General features: G+C 55.2%; 4 protein-coding genes across 4 annotated transcripts in view; 1 reads left to right on the forward strand and 3 right to left on the reverse strand.

The window, feature by feature from the left end:
* Positions 1-1,975: 1,975 nt before the first annotated feature.
* GUITHDRAFT_140568 (hypothetical protein) lies at positions 1,976-4,453 on the reverse strand (the record flags this gene model as incomplete). The annotated part of the gene is made up of 12 exons (XM_005830169.1): positions 1,976-2,071; positions 2,242-2,439; positions 2,485-2,538; positions 2,659-2,690; positions 2,742-2,898; positions 3,073-3,102; positions 3,278-3,451; positions 3,758-3,838; positions 3,954-4,025; positions 4,073-4,135; positions 4,356-4,400; positions 4,451-4,453. 12 exons carry the CDS (start codon positions 4,451-4,453, stop codon positions 1,976-1,978), a joined length of 1,005 nt encoding a protein of 334 aa, XP_005830226.1.
* A 1,398-nt stretch (positions 4,454-5,851) lies between these two features.
* Positions 5,852-7,565, forward strand: GUITHDRAFT_110663 (hypothetical protein; the record flags this gene model as incomplete). The annotated part of the gene is made up of 7 exons (XM_005830170.1): positions 5,852-6,387; positions 6,436-6,530; positions 6,580-6,722; positions 6,777-6,818; positions 6,883-6,938; positions 7,263-7,429; positions 7,483-7,565. 7 exons carry the CDS (start codon positions 5,852-5,854, stop codon positions 7,563-7,565), a joined length of 1,122 nt encoding a protein of 373 aa, XP_005830227.1.
* A 378-nt stretch (positions 7,566-7,943) lies between these two features.
* Positions 7,944-8,405, reverse strand: GUITHDRAFT_110664 (hypothetical protein; the record flags this gene model as incomplete). Its single annotated transcript, XM_005830171.1, has 1 exon — positions 7,944-8,405. One exon carries the CDS (start codon positions 8,403-8,405, stop codon positions 7,944-7,946), a length of 462 nt encoding a protein of 153 aa, XP_005830228.1.
* A 1,428-nt stretch (positions 8,406-9,833) lies between these two features.
* Positions 9,834-14,908, reverse strand: part of GUITHDRAFT_110665 (hypothetical protein) — a gene marked incomplete at both ends in the record, with an annotated part of 6,955 nt that continues 1,880 nt past the window's right edge. The window contains 10 exons of the mRNA XM_005830172.1: positions 9,834-10,049; positions 10,330-10,371; positions 10,417-12,251; positions 12,307-12,407; positions 12,489-12,523; positions 13,059-13,137; positions 13,333-13,458; positions 13,517-14,409; positions 14,472-14,708; positions 14,756-14,869. Of these exons, the coding sequence (XP_005830229.1) occupies positions 9,834-10,049; positions 10,330-10,371; positions 10,417-12,251; positions 12,307-12,407; positions 12,489-12,523; positions 13,059-13,137; positions 13,333-13,458; positions 13,517-14,409; positions 14,472-14,708; positions 14,756-14,869 (3,678 nt within the window). The remainder of the gene's footprint in view (positions 10,050-10,329; positions 10,372-10,416; positions 12,252-12,306; positions 12,408-12,488; positions 12,524-13,058; positions 13,138-13,332; positions 13,459-13,516; positions 14,410-14,471; positions 14,709-14,755; positions 14,870-14,908) is intronic.

Here is a 14,908-nt window from a genome sequence, read left to right on the forward strand (position 1 = left end):
GGAAGGAGGAGGAGGAGGAGAGGCCGATGAAGTGAGACTACTGCTGTCCTTGTCGGGACTCGGCTGCTCCTCAGAGGGGATGGGGGGAGGAGGAGGCTGGAAGGTCTTGTCTGAGGTATGATCCCCTCCCTCCTGCTCCTCCTGCTTTTGCAGGAAGTCCCTAATTCCTGTGAGGAAAGGGTCAGGGCAGCAGGGAGGCACGAGGGGGGAAGGGTTAGAGAGGAGGGAAAGGAGAAACATTGAATGATGGAGGAGGAGGAAGTTGTTGGAAACAGGGAGGGAAGATAGAACGAGAAGGGGCAGGACCAGGAGCAGCTCCTACCCTGCTTCAGTTTCTCATTGGCCCCTCTCTCCCTCATCAGCAGAATCTTCAGCTCGTGCGTCTCCTGCTCCGTCGCTCCTCTCTTGCTCGCCAGCTTCAAGGCTGACCGCAACCTGCCGATCTCCACCTGAACACATTCAAGTCAGCCAGAGAGATTGCATGAAGGCGGAGGAGGAGGAGGAGGGACGGAGGGAGAGAGGGAAGGGCGAAGGACAGAGTAGTGAAGGAGAAGAGGGAAGGCGAGAAGGGGGGGGAGAGATAATGGAAGGAGGAGGAGGAAGGGAAAGGAAGGAGGGAGGAGGGAGGAGGGAGACCTTTTGTTTCTCTGCCAGCATCTGCATCGCTCTCAGCTCCTCCTCCATGTTGTCTGCCTTGTCGCCGCTTCTCCTCACCCTCGTCGGCTCGTTCTGCATGCGGAGGAGGAGATTTCGAAGTCTCCGGATCTCCTTCACGTACTGAAACTCCCTGCCGCCACCATCATGCTCCTTGCTCCTCCCCCCAGACTCTCTTCCTCTCAATGCCTCTCCCGATGATATCGCTCGAATCGTCTCCAACTCATCCTCACCCTCCTCTACCCTTCCCTTGTCCTCGTCCTACTGTTACGCCTACTCATCCTGTTCCTCTCCAAGAGTCCTGCTCCTGCTCCTGCTGCTCATGGTCCTGGTCCTGGTCCTCCTACTCCTGTTGCTCTTGCTCCTGCTGCTCCTGCTCCTGCTCCTGCTCCTGCTGCTCCTGCCTCTGCCTCCTCGTCCTCGTCCTCACCTGTCTCTTGCATCTTGTTCGGTGGCGTCCTCGATATTCTGTTGCACGCGGACCTGAAGATGATCACGTCAGAAGACAAGAGGGGACTCGAACTAATCATAGTGAAAGAGGAGGACGAGGACGAGATGGTGGTGGTGAAGGTGGTGGTGGTGAAGGAGGAGGAGGAAAAGAAAAGGAAGGAGGGAGAGGAGAACGAAGTGGAGGAAAAGAGAAAGAAAAACAGGAGGAGGTAGAAGTGGTGGTGGTGGTGGTGGTTGTAGAGGAGGAGGAGGAGGAGAAGGAGGAGGAGGAGAAGGAGGAGGAGAAGGAGGAGAAGGAGGACGAGGAAGAGAAGGAGGACGAGGAAGAGGAAGAGGAAGAGGAGGATGCTATGACATTTAGTGCGACCTTTCTTGCTCGAAGGGCGAAGTTGAGCGTCGAGATATTCTCGTCTGTGAGGCATCAGAGGAGGAGAGGAGGAGGAGAAATCAGGAAAAGCGGGGACGAGGAATTGAAGAGAAGAGAATGAACAAGGTAGGAAGGAATGACGGAGGGATAGAGAAAGGAAAAGGAAAGAGGAGGAAAGGAGAAGGGTTGAAGGAGGGAGGATAAGAGGAAAGAGTTGGTCACAACCGACAGAGGAAGGAGAAGGCGCGAGGACAGCGATGATTGTCGTGAGGCAGTTCGCGCCGATTGAGTCCTAGGCAAAATGAGGGAGGAGGAGGAGGAGGAAGCGTGCTGGACAGCCAGGGGGGAAGAGGTGATGGTGTAGGGGGGACAGGAGCAGGAGCAGGAGCAGGAGCAGGAGCAGGAGCAGGAGCCGTACGACCAGGAGGAGCGGGAGCAGGGAAGGGTTGGAATGGGTAAGCAGGAAGGGGCAAGGCAGCAAGGGAACGAGGAGGGACAAAGGGTTCAAAGTCTCCCTGCCTGCAGCAATCTCGTCAACTTGCTCTCCCTGAAAGGAAGTCCAACGTGCTTCCCCTCCGAGAGAAGTTTGACAACGCGACCCTGCGGAAGGTGATGAGAGAGGGGCAGAGGCAGGAGCAGGGGCAGAGGCAGGGGCAGCAGCAGAGGCAGGAGCAGGAGCAGGAGCAGAGGCAGGGGCAGGAGCAGAGGCAGCGGCAGCAGCAGAGGCAGGGGCAGGGGCAGGGGCAGCAGGGGCAGGGGCAGGGAGGTACCAGAGTCGTCAAAGATCGGTTGATGTTGCTCATCTCCTCTCTATGTGTCTTGGTCACTGCCTCCTTCCTGTCTGCGCTCTGACTCCATCGCTCCGATCCTGCCAGGTCGACGAGGGAGATCTTGCTTGTGCGGGAGGAAAGGGAGGACGACGTCTGTTCTAAGTCTCCTCCTCCTCTTGATGTGACGGTGAGCATCAACTAGCGCAGGGGTGAGCGGGAGGGGAGGGAGCAACTCGCAGGTACTTGGAGGATGGTGTGACTGCGCGACGATTGCTCGTTGTGGCTTGTTTCACAAACCTGAACGACGATGCTTCAACGCGCAAAAGAGCAGGAGCATGGCAGGCAGGCAGGCAGGCAGGCAGGCGGAGGAGGAGCAGGAGTAGGAGTAGGAGTAGGAGACGGGCATCAATCCCTCACCTTCCTCTGCTTGACTCCCTGCTGTAGGATGTCTGCCAGCGATCCGTCAGCACAAGTTCACCTTCCTTGTCGCCTCCTCTCACCGAACACATCCGACAGACTGCTGATAGACTTCTTCACGTTGCCCACAACTTGAATCTCCCCCACTCCGCGATCTCCCGATCTCAGCTCCAGGGCCTTCTGCTGTTGCTGCTTTCCTCCTGTCTCCGCGAGGAGATCGAGCACCCTCTCGTTGTAAACCTTGATGGCATGATCACTAACAACACCGTCGTCATCGTCATCGTCATCGTCATCGTCATCGTCATCGTCATCGTCATCGTCATCGTCATCATCATCATCATCATCACCACCACCACCACCACCACCACCACCACCACCATCGTCGTTACACACGCCGAGTTTCAATCTATCGACCTGTAAGAAACTCGCTTCGATCTTGACGTCCTGCAATCATTGTCAACATTCAATCATTCCGAACGCAAGACAGTCATTCGCTTCAAGAGCAATGCCGTCCATCCAGTACCCTTTCACATTACTACAAACAACAGCTCCACATAACATAGTTACATCTTCATCTTTCTCGAATCCACCAACAAGACACCCCAACAAATAACATTACCATGTCGTCTCTTCTCGTCGACGCCAAGAGCTCTGTCAGGAACCGAGGAATAACTCCTCGCAGCGGTAAATTCTTCTCCGCAAAATCCTCTTCAACAGTCTTCTGGTGAATAGCTCTTGACGAGTAAGAGTAGCTGGGAGGACCCATCATGGTGTAAGTTTTTCCAGCGTTGGTCTAATCAACATAGTCAAAGTGTGCAGGGAAAACGGAGCGCAACTGAGGTGAGCGATGGGAAAGTTGCGATGAGGGTTGGGAACGGAAGACAGGAGGTAGAAGATCAGGTGGAGAATGTCCAAGTAGAGGAGAGGGAAGAATGTGGAAAGGGGAGGAGAGAGGAGGAGAGAGGAGGAGAGAGGAGAAAGAGGAACGAGAAGACAGAAAACCAATGACAGGAGAGGAGCAGGGAAGAGAAACAGAGGAAGGTGAGAGAGGTCGGAGAGCAGGATTTGCCCAGCAAGCATCACCGCCCGTCCATCTAACCTGTCCGTACGCGAAGATGGAGACATTGGTTCCACTGATCGCAGCCTCCACACACTCTCGCACCTGCTGATACACGTCCTCCTGCTCCACCTCCATCACCCGCACAAGACCTCTCAGAGCAGCTGCTTGCCTGCTTGCTCTCCGGCCCCAGGACTGCGTCGAACTTGCCGAAGACAATCGACCTGTCTCGCTGCACCTTCAACGTTGAGGGCAACGCTCCTCGGTCGGGCTGGGGCACAGCGACCGAACTCTGCGACGGGTCCTCATGCTGTCTCCTCCATCAGCCATCACGTCGTCCTCGAACTACTGACTCACCTCCAAGAACGGCCGAACACGCACAACTACCTTGATGTGATCTGCTGCCTTGCCTGAGCTCTCCTGCTTTCACGGATCAACATCCCTGCCGCCCTCCTGTCTCCTCTCCCCCTCCTCCCCCCACCATCCCCTTGCACCCTCTCCTCCCATTCTTCTGCCTTCTCCTCTCTCCCTTCGCCCTTCATCTCTCAGCATAATCTCCCTCGCACGCACCTCCCCTTCTCCTTACCCGACCCTCCCCACCGTTCCCCCTCCCGCCTCCCCCCTCCCCCTCCTTGCTTACACTCTTTTTGTGTCGTTGCTGCACTAAGATGACCTTCCTCTTGCACTGTAGAGCAGCCAGTCAGAGGACGAGCAAGGTTAGGATGAGGTAAGTACCATGGCCGGGCACCAACGGCTCAGGTGCAAGGACGGGGGGAACGATTCTACGCTCGTCATCTTTCATCGACCTGATCCGCCCGTCTGCAACATGTAGCCTGATCACCACCCCTCCAGCATCGCCGCGCCATCATGACATGCTGTGTTTCCTGTAGTGCATGTCAGCTCCTGCTCCAACACCCATTCCATAAATTCCGTCCACGCTGCTCATCATGTCTACTCCCTTCCCCGCCTCAATCCTTGTCTCCTATAATATCTTCCACCCTCTCTTCAAATTTCTTCAACTCCTGATGATCGTGCATACTTCAAGTTCCTGTCTTTGCATCGCCTCATCTTCATTGTCCACCTTGATGACAAATTCGCACTGTCGCCCTCGTTCTCCACCAGTCTCCTTGCCCCTTGTGTTCATCTTCCCCTCTGTTCTACTTTCATACACGCTCCTCCTCCTCGTTCTCTTCCTCCTCCTCTCATGATCGGCACCACCATCACCTTCGCGTCCTGCTCCCCTCTCCCTCCCCCCACACCATCCCCTCCATAGATACTCCAACCGCCGCATGGGACTCATACCGGTACTCCGGGGCGGGCTTGGGGCGGACTCCTTGTAACCTTTGTCTGAGGCAGGCTCACATAGAAACTTTACTGTACATTATACATTGTTTTTATTGATGACTGATCACGTACTCTAAATATACACTGACTTAAAAGTACCCCACCCATATCCGAATATAGTATCTTTGGTCACCCCGTACATAAATACCCTACCCCTTGAGACTTTGTAAAAACATCCTCTTGAAAAGGAAATCTTCCTCAAGACTACCCTCCAATATCCCCTTAAACATACCCCCCCAGGAAGAAAAAAACTAACGGGACCTCTTCGTTGGCGAAGAGCATACTTCGAAAAATATTCTTTTCGTATTCGAAAGGCCTCTTTTTCATGGCTGCTAAGATAAGGTCCGTTAATTCGTCCGATCTCAGGATTGATCCCTCCTGACTACCAAATCTTTCGACTACCCACCCCTTGTTGTGTTGCCTTTTTGGTACCCTACCCGTTCATTTCCCAAGGTTTTTCCGCAAGTGTCATAACATACCTGTCTTTCACCTATGAAAATAATGGGTACTCAATACACCACCGATTCAATTATACTACCCCGTGATATCCACCACCCCCACAAAATTCTACAATCTACTTTTTTACCCTCTTGCCGTCAAGGCAGCAGGGAGGGCAAGAGGAGCGGAGGAGAAAAAACGAGCAAGAGAGCGAGGGGAGGAGAACATCGAGATCACAACTACAAGAGCAGCAGCTTCCTCCTTCCTACTCTTATCCCTTTGATCCTTCCCGTTGGTGCCTCTGACTCAGATCCCCTTCCAACTTCGCCGGTGCAGTACTCTTTGTTGCTGGGGATGGTCAACTCAGCGAACCAGGTAGACCAAGAGCAGATGAATGATGCTCGACAACATCCGGACGACCCGAATTTTATGCCGATGTACAACAACTCCAAGCACAGGTTCTCCAGCAGCGAGATCGCCGACCTCTGGCAGGAGTTCAGGGAGTTCGACGAACACAAGAGCTTCGGGTTGTGCTTCGAGCAGCTACAGAACCTCATGGTGGCGCGAGCAAGAACGGTCTTCCCCCATTCGCCATCAGTCTCCTCGGCCACCCTGAGCGAGGACTCCGAGGAGAGGTGTGCAGTCGGGGAGGTCAACCCCTACCTTCAGAGTCCTGTGGACATGGGTAAGCATGCAGCGGAGCGGATGTGGGATAGGATGATAGAGATCAACCCGGGGAAGAAGAAGATGTCATTCGCCGAGTTCCTCGAGTGGAACGAGCGGTACTCGGACACGAACCTGCTCTCGACGAGCCCGGCGTCGACCATCTCGTCGGCCAGCCCGGTTAGGCTGATCCAGAAGGACGAGCAGGCAAACGAAGAGGACTTGAGGTCGGGGTCCTGCGCTGCTCCGTCGCTCCTCTAACGCGCTTGCTGCAGGCAGCTGTTTGAAAACAGCAGGCGCAAGTCGTTCCCGGGCTTCGCAGGTATCATGAGGAAGAAAAGGCAGGGGAAAAGATCGGCCAACATTGAAGGTGCTGTTTCCTCCTGCCCTACGTCCCCTCTCCTTACGCTCGCATGCAGACTTGAAGACCCTCCCCAGGGTCAACCCACCGCCTTCTCCCACGAGGCTCCTAGCTCGGGGAAGGAGCGGGAGGAACTCGGCGACGAGCAGCATGTGGGGAGGGGACGCAGTCTCGTCCTCCGTCACCACAGAGCAAGCTGAGGTGCGTTGTGCTCCTGATGTGCTCCTGGCTGTGTCGTGTGACTGGGAAGTGTAGCCGGCAGGCCTAAAGCATTCAATCTCAGAGCCTACTGAACGGGTAGGAGGAGGAGGAAGAAGACGAGAGCGTTGTGGTTGAAAGATCAAACTGACAAGTTCAACAGGAACGTTTCCGTGCATTGACAGTGGATGTCGGAAAAAATGGAGCACAAGTGGAGAGGTGAGAACCTTGATTGTCGATGAATCTGCTGAATTGTGGTATCTGTCTTGCAACTTTGGCATCTATCAGTGACTTGATCATGTATCAGTTATCATGTATCAGTTATCATGTATCAGTTATCATGTATCAGTTATCATGTATCAGTTATCATCTATTATCTTGTCTTTCATATCTCTCATTCATATTCCATTGTCATCTACTTCTACACTTGACGTGATTGTTCTGTACCCTGATGTCTTGTATGACAACTACCTCATGCTTTCTGCCTTGTCATCCTGTTGCCTCATGTTTGCAATGATCATGATCGACTCTTCTGGTTCACAGGGACAATGTCACCATTGATAGGCCGTACACAAGAAGTCTTGACTCGATCCCGAAAGAACTTACTAGGGAAGGTGAAGTTCAAGGATGTAACAGGAGCAAGCATGTGCTGACAAGGAAGCTGTTCAGATTCTTGTGGAAGGCGCAGTACGAGCATACCATCCTCTCCTGTCAGTGCTTGTGTGTTTTCTTTCCGCCCCCTGGCGCTCACTCCTTGTTGCAGACGCGGGCCCTGAACTCTCTGTGGAGATTTTTCTCTCGAAGTGTGAAGAAGTGGAATGGGGCCGAAGACCTGAGTTGACGTGATGTTGGTCAATGAACAATTGTATAATGACTTCATGTGCGGTGTGCCAACTTCACATCTGATAAATCACCTTTACGTGTGATATTTTACCTTCACATCTGATCTATTATCTTCGAAGCTGATATCACAATCTGACATCTCTCTATCTGCACTTCTGATGTCGCAAACTGCAGTCAACCGTCTTTTCTAGGCACGATTACGTCCTGTTCCCATTTACAAGTGCAAACGAGCCCCAACTCTACATGTATCAACTAACATCGCCATTCAAACAACTCTCCACGAACGAGTAAACTCTTCAACAATATTTCAAGAAACCAACAGCTGTCAACGGGCCAATCTTCAATCACAGCACCAACAACCCTGCGACAACAATAACATCATCAATCGTCGTCGTCTCCATCTTTGGTCCTCGACTTGATACTGTGCAGCAAGTTCGCATCGATGGAGTCTGTCTTGTACATGCCAATATTCACCTCGGTCGAGATCTCCTCTAGCGTTATCAGCGCCTGCGGTGCGCTGGTAGGAGGGTAGTAAGTCGCCACTAGGACACAGTTTCTTGCCCGAACGCAGATCACTCCCGAAGGTCCTGACTTGGCATGCAGGGTCTTGGGGTTGGCGGATATCCCGACGTACTTCCTGCCGTTGACTGGCAGCCCGTGTTCGAACATGCTGGCGGGGTCCAGGAAGGAGCGGTTGAGGAGGAGGAACTCCTTCTTCCTCACCCTGAAGCCATGTGTGCTACCATACGTCAGCCCGTCCATAGACAGGATGGCGGCTTCGCCGAACCTCTTGGTCCCGACGATGTCCGACAGCAGCTCTACCCATGACCCCTTGGACGTCATGATCCCCCTTACCCGCGTGCTGGCCCTTCCCTCCTCTCCTCCCTCCTCTCCTCCCTCCCCTCCTCACTCCTCCTCGTGCTTCCCCTCCTCACTCCACCCCTCAATCACCACTCCTCTACCTAACACCCTCGCTCGCACTCTTCTTCCTCCTCTCCCTCTCCCATCCTCTTCTTTCCCCTTCTCTCCTCCCTCCTCTCTCTCCCCCCTTCTCTCCCCTGCTCTCCTCTCCTCTCCCCTTCTCTCTTCTCTCGCTGCTCCTCTCTCGCTGCTCCCTCGCACACACGAAGGCTACCGGCAGGAGGGGTTTCGAAATTATCTAGTAGGTACGCGCGAATGCAAGAGGGGAAGCGAGGACAGTAGGGAGGAGAAGGGGGGGGGGAGGGAAAGGCGAAGGCTAGTACAGGGGTAAGGAGGAAGAAGGAGTTTCTTTAGACAATGAGCAGCTACGAATGTGTGAGGAGGAGAGGAGGAGTGGAGGAGTGGAGGAGTGGAGGAGTGGAGAGGAGTGGGGAGGAGAAGAGAAGAGAGGATGAGATGGAAGCGAAAGGACGGCTGCTTCTCGATTTCATCCTCTCTTGACCCTCCTCGGCTCCTCGGTCGACCTGGCGAAGACGCTGCCGCTGTTGGCAGGCGACTCGAAGTATTCTCTATCATGCGCTCCTGACCTGCAAGGAAAGATGTGAGGACGAGGACGAGGAAGAGGAAGAGGACGAGGACGAGGACGAGGACGAGGACGAGGACGAGTGGCGCAGAAGCAAGAGGGTAGAAGGACATGAAGAGGAGCAAAGGTGAAGCAGAGCAGGCAGCAGTGGAGGTGGAGCAGTGGAAGACGAACAGAAGAAGTGGAGCGGGGAAAGAGAGGCAGGGGGGAGGGGGGGGGAGGAAGAGCAGTGGAAGAGGGGGGCAAGGGGAAGAGGGGACCGAGGAGGAGAGAGATGAGGGGAGGTGGTGGAGGGGAGGAGAGGACGTTGCAGAGAAGAGGACTGGAGTTCGTTGCTGCCCTGCCGGCTTGTCCTGAGCGTGTAGGGTGAGTACGAGATGACACAGTCAAGGTTCACCTCGACGCTGCTCCCGTTGTGCCTCTTGTCTTCTGCTGCTGGGCGCCTCATGGGGACTCTGCTCGGGGGAGGGGGGGAGAAGGAGACTTCCTGAGCGCTGGGCTGGTTCCTGTAGACTTCAGCTTGCTTCGACCGCATCACCTTCCATGTGCTTTTCCTGCGATCCAACGATTCAGGCGCTCTAGGATCCAGCAGGGGATGGTGGAGGAGATGGAGGACTTGGTTCAGAAGAGGGCAAGGGAAGGAGAGCTGCAGCAGGCACAGGTGCACGAGCACGAGCACGAGCACGAGCACGAGCACGAGCACGAGCACGATCGAGAGCAGCAGCAGCAGCAGCAGCAGCAGCAGCAGCAGTAGCAGGTACATGCGATCAACAAACTCGTCTCGGCCTCGCAACTCCGCCGCAGAGCTTCTTCGCTGACAGAGAAAAGATGACTGGAATGACATGACGGCAGAAGTTAACAACCTCGAGGGTAGCGGGGAAGATAGTTGAGCTAACGGCGGCACGAGCGCGATCGGACTCTTTCTTTCTGTTCTTCTGATTCAAAAGTATCTCAAGCTTCTCGTTCACGGACTGAAAATCTTTCTGTTGGAAAGAAACCAGTCAGATCATAGCCATCATCATGTAAGACATCAGCTAAATCGTCATGTAAGACATCAGCTAAATCGTCATGTAAGACATCGGCTAAATCGCCATGTAAGACATCAGCTAAATCGCCATGTAAGATGTATCATCATATAACAGCTATATCATCTAGCAAGATGACGAGCGACTTCCTTCCGAGACAGATCAACATCAACATCATCCAGTCTAGTCTATACATCTTCTTCTTCTGTCTAGTTCTACAACAACACATCATCGTCACCTCAAGTTTCTTGATGTTCTTGTGCATCGACTTGATCGCCATCTGCACCACCATCAACCTCCTTACATGTCAACCGACTCACGTCACATTAGGACTCGAGCCCCTTGCAGTGTCGAACTTCGGCTCGGCGTGCTGAAACTTGACGTTCTTGCTCTCTGCCGCCACCTCTGCCGCCATCTCGCCATCTTCATCGCGATCCTCTTGCCTCTTGTCCTTGTCCAACATCTTCTGCAAGTTCCCCGACATGCTGTCGATCTTCATGTCGAGCAGCTTCAGGACGAGCACGATGGACTGGATGTCCTTGCTGTCCGACTCCAGCAGGGCATTCTCTAGAGCCCTCTGCGCGAACCTGTTGAGCTCGCCCTTCATCATCAGCTGGAACTGCTCGCGGCCGAACTCCCTCTCCTCGTTGAGGAACCTCCCGTTCTCCGTTATGATGTCAAAGTCATCCTCAGTCAGCTGGATCGCGCGCTTCAGCGGCAGAGTCTTGATCGCGCTCTGGAACTCCTTGAAGCTAAGGCCCCCGGACTTGTCGATGTCGAGCCGCTCGTAGCACTGGTCGATCTTGTGCGTCAGGTCGGCAGTCCCAGTGAAGTGAGCTAGAGTCTGCGTCAGGGAGTCGAGGACCCCCGTGATGCGGGAAGCCTGCGACTTCTCCTCCCGCTCCTCCGCCTCCACCCTTGCGATCTCCTCCTTCTCCTTGGTCACGAACGAGATGAACTCGTCAAGGAGGACGGCGACGACGACGTTGACCATGACGATGGTCCCGAGTAGGACGAAGCTGACGAAGAAGAAGGCGATGCCGTAATTGATCCTCCCGTTGGGGTCGGGCTCGAAGAGAGAGCGGGTGACGGCACTTGCCCAGCTGTCGCCGGTGATGACCTGGAACATGGTGAAGAGAGAGTTGAGGAACGTGCCGAAGAACTGAGGCTGGAGGTCGCGGAAGAGGTAGGTAGCAACAGTGGCGTACACGCAGGCGAGGAGGAGGAGGATGAGAAAACAGTTGATGACGGGGAGGGTGGCAGAGCTCAGGGCCTTGACGATCCTGCTGAGGGCCTTGAAGTACCGGAACAGGCGGCCAACACGGAGCACGCGGATCAGCCGCAGGAGGGACAAGAGCCTGTTGGTGATGATGAGAGAGGAGAGGAGGACAACGACGACGCAGACGTCGAGGAGGTTCCACGGGTCACTGCAGAAGGGGAGGAACCGGTCCTCGGAGTGGACGAAAAGGTTGAAGAGCAGCTCGATAGAGAAGATCGCTGTGAAGGAGAGAGTGATGTCCTCGAAGATGCGCGATCCTTCAGTCCCATCCTCCGGGAGGACCTGCGCCTCGAACAGGGCGGTGGCGAAGGAAGCGAGGATGATAGCGGCGATCACCAGCTGCATCTTTCTGGAGTGGTAAAAGTCGAACGCCCGGGTCCTGAACTTGGCAAGCCTGCTTCCGCCCGACTTGATCTCGAGCAGCTCCTGCTCCTTCCTCCTCTTGGAGTCCGCGATCGCCTGCTCCATCAGCTCCAGCCACTTGCTGTACTCCTCGTCCGACTGCGCTCGTAGCACATACTTCTTCCCTGCGTTGTAACCATCGGGGGAGGTGACTATGACAAAGGTTAGGAAGTCGTCTGCAGCGGAGGATGAAGCAGCCTTGTCTTCTCCGTGAGAGCCGATGAGGCACATGATCTCGTTGAGAGGTATGATGTCCACTGCCGTGTTGGAGTCGATGTACGCGAAGAGCAGAAACTCGCTCGTCATCACGACGTTCCTGGGGTTCCACGAGACCATGATGCTGTTGACGGCACGTCGTGAGAGGTAGTTGGGGGAGCATAAAGAGCACGCGACAGACCTGAGGATCTTCTTCTCCAGCGTTCCCTTCATGATGCACCTCTTGTCAAGAGGCAGAGAGACTCTGCCGTCGCACATAGCGTCTGAGGGACAAGATCAATCAGAGGATGCCCGCAGGAGACTGCAACTCGTCCTGACCTGACAGCTCCTCAAAGGAGAGTTGACCATCGCCATTGACATCCAAGAGCTCTCGGAGGTCGCACAAGCTCGCCGATCGTGCGGTCTTCATGGTCGAGAACCTGCGATAAGGGAGGAAAGCAATCACGTGGAGGTAAAACAGGACAGAGCGGAATGGTCGCTGCAACCGTGAACTTTCTCACGGGTGAATCTGTATCGCAACTTTCATCATGACTGCCTGACAGTCTTACACATGTGAGGATGTCTAAGCTGCTCTTGCAAGTACTACTGAGTCGAGGAACCTTGCATGCTCACCGCGGTACCTTCTATGTCTTCACGCAAAATCTGCTCCCCCTGTCCAACCGAGCTCACCGTGTCTTGACCGAACCAGGGATTCCTCGTCCTCTACTGCTAACGGACTCCCCACATTCGTTTCCTTCCTCTTCCTCTCCTCCTCTGCCTCTACTTCCCTTGGACTTTACTGCGCTTTCCCGCCCCCATTTTTTGTAGGGGCACACTGGGGGACTCCAAATTCGAAAAAAAAAAGTCAAAAATCTCTTGACACCACGAGCCTGGCAGAACAGAAAATGACCGTCCGGACGGGCGTCACGGTTGCCAGTGACTCATTTGAATTCCATGACCTGCGCGGCCCGGCGGTGAAGCAGCCAGTCAGCCGGGCCGGTCCAGTGATCCGTGGCACCCGGCCCCCGGCAAGTGACCAGACTCGCCGTCAGAGTCAAGTCCGTGGACTGGCCGGGCATGCGGGAGTAAACCGTGTGTGTCAGTGCCACGGTGGTGAGCGTACGGTCAGGCAAGTCGGCGGACGCCATGCCGGCGGGGACCGCAGTCACACTGCACAAGGCTCAGCTTGTGTACCGTACTAGCCTAGTAGATCGATTCCTGATTTATTAAAACAAATATTGACTAAGTCAAAGTTATCCTACCAGTCATGGCCCGGAAACAAGGCGAAATTCGTGAACCGTTTATGCATCACCGTTAGTGCCTGTGAAGGGACCGGGCGGCGACTTGTTCTTCGTGATGCACAACAGCGCTATGAGCGCGTCCTCGTGCAACTTGAAGATCTCTCCTGCCTTGGTCTTCACCTCCAGCTCGCCTCCTTCCACTTCCACGATCGACGCGTCAACGGCTCCCTGCTGGACATGCCTCCCAGGCCTTCGAGTGGCAAAGCAAGTCATTCGTCTCGCACCACTGCCTCCACCTTCTGACTCACCTGATTTGCTTCGGGAAGGAGGAGGAGGAGCGCTGCTCGGACGCCTCTAGAGAGGGCGAGCTGTTCCGTGAGTGCCGACCGCTCCCCAGGATCGAGGCACTTCCTCCAGTCAGAACGAGATAGACGTGCTCCTCGTCCGCAAGGACCACTCGTCCCTCCATGCGCGGCGCGTCTAGTTGCACCTGCTGCCTCCTCGTGGCAAGGCTCGATAACACGCTGGTCCACGGCAGCTTCACGACCAGGCTTCTGACGGGCCGACCAGGAACGGGGGACTGAGGGATGCTGCGGTTGTGGTCTAACGTGTTGTAGCTGAGGCTTCTGTAGAGCTCCAGCTTGGCGGCGTAAGGGCGCTGAGGAGGAGACGAGCAATCATCGGCGTCCGACTGCTCCATGTCCTTCAAAGGGCTATGAGCTCCTCGGGTTCTCGACGAGGAACGCACGAAAATCGTTTCGCAGTCTGTGCCCATGCACGTGACTTTCCCACCTCGGGACACGGTACAGCCAACTGAAGCCTTCTTCTTGCCGTTCTTGTGCGCTTCTCCGTCGTGGAAGAGGGACAGGATGCGGTCAAGCTTGCTGTCCATGTCGTCCAGCCGCTGCTGCTGCCCCTTGAGCTCTGACCACAGCGCCTTTGCGTCATCTACGTTGCCGGAGGAGACCGACCGCGCTCCGCCGTCAGCTGCGAGTCGCTTCCACTCGCGGAACGCGAAGTAGACGGAGGAGCGAAAGAGCCGAGTGAGGATCTGCTTGCGCGACTCCGACTTCCTGGAGTTCGAGAACACCTGCGGCATGATCTGCGACCTGATCTGATCCAGCGACGCGATGTTGGTGTGAGCGGCGAGGAGGAGCTGCCGCAGCCAGTCGTCCTCCACCAGAGAGATCTGAGAGATCATCTGCAAGGACCTGGTGAGCACACAGAGACATCGGGAAAACACATCAAGCACACACAGCTCACGGCACCTCCCAGCGCCTCACCCACCTTCCTACGCGCGTACTCGTCGAGCTGGAAGCGTATCATGGCCTCGAAGGCCTTGGGCGTCAGCTCGCCGTCGTCATCGAGGAGGGACCTGTCAAAGGTGAGAGCCTCGAAGTCCTCGAGGGACAGTCGGATGTTCTTCTTCAGCTTGAGGCGAGCTAGACCCTGTTGGAACTCCTTGAAACTGAGCGAACCATTTTCATCCAAGTCAAGCCTCTGGCGCGCACGTCAAACTCGCAGACTTGGCAGGGCGACCGGCTCACCTGGTAGAGGTTGCTGATGCGGTTGGTGAGGTCCTCGGAGGTGGTGAAGGTCATGAGGCTAGGGAGAAGAGGGTCGAGTGGTCCTGCGAGGTCGTCGATGTGAAGCTGCTTCATCTGAAGGAGTTCGATCAGAGCTCCTGGGCAGGGGAGGGG

The sequence above is a fragment of the Guillardia theta genome, assembly GCF_000315625.1.
Source record: "Guillardia theta CCMP2712 unplaced genomic scaffold GUITHscaffold_47, whole genome shotgun sequence".
In the NCBI taxonomy this organism is placed as follows: domain Eukaryota; class Cryptophyceae; order Pyrenomonadales; family Geminigeraceae; genus Guillardia; species Guillardia theta.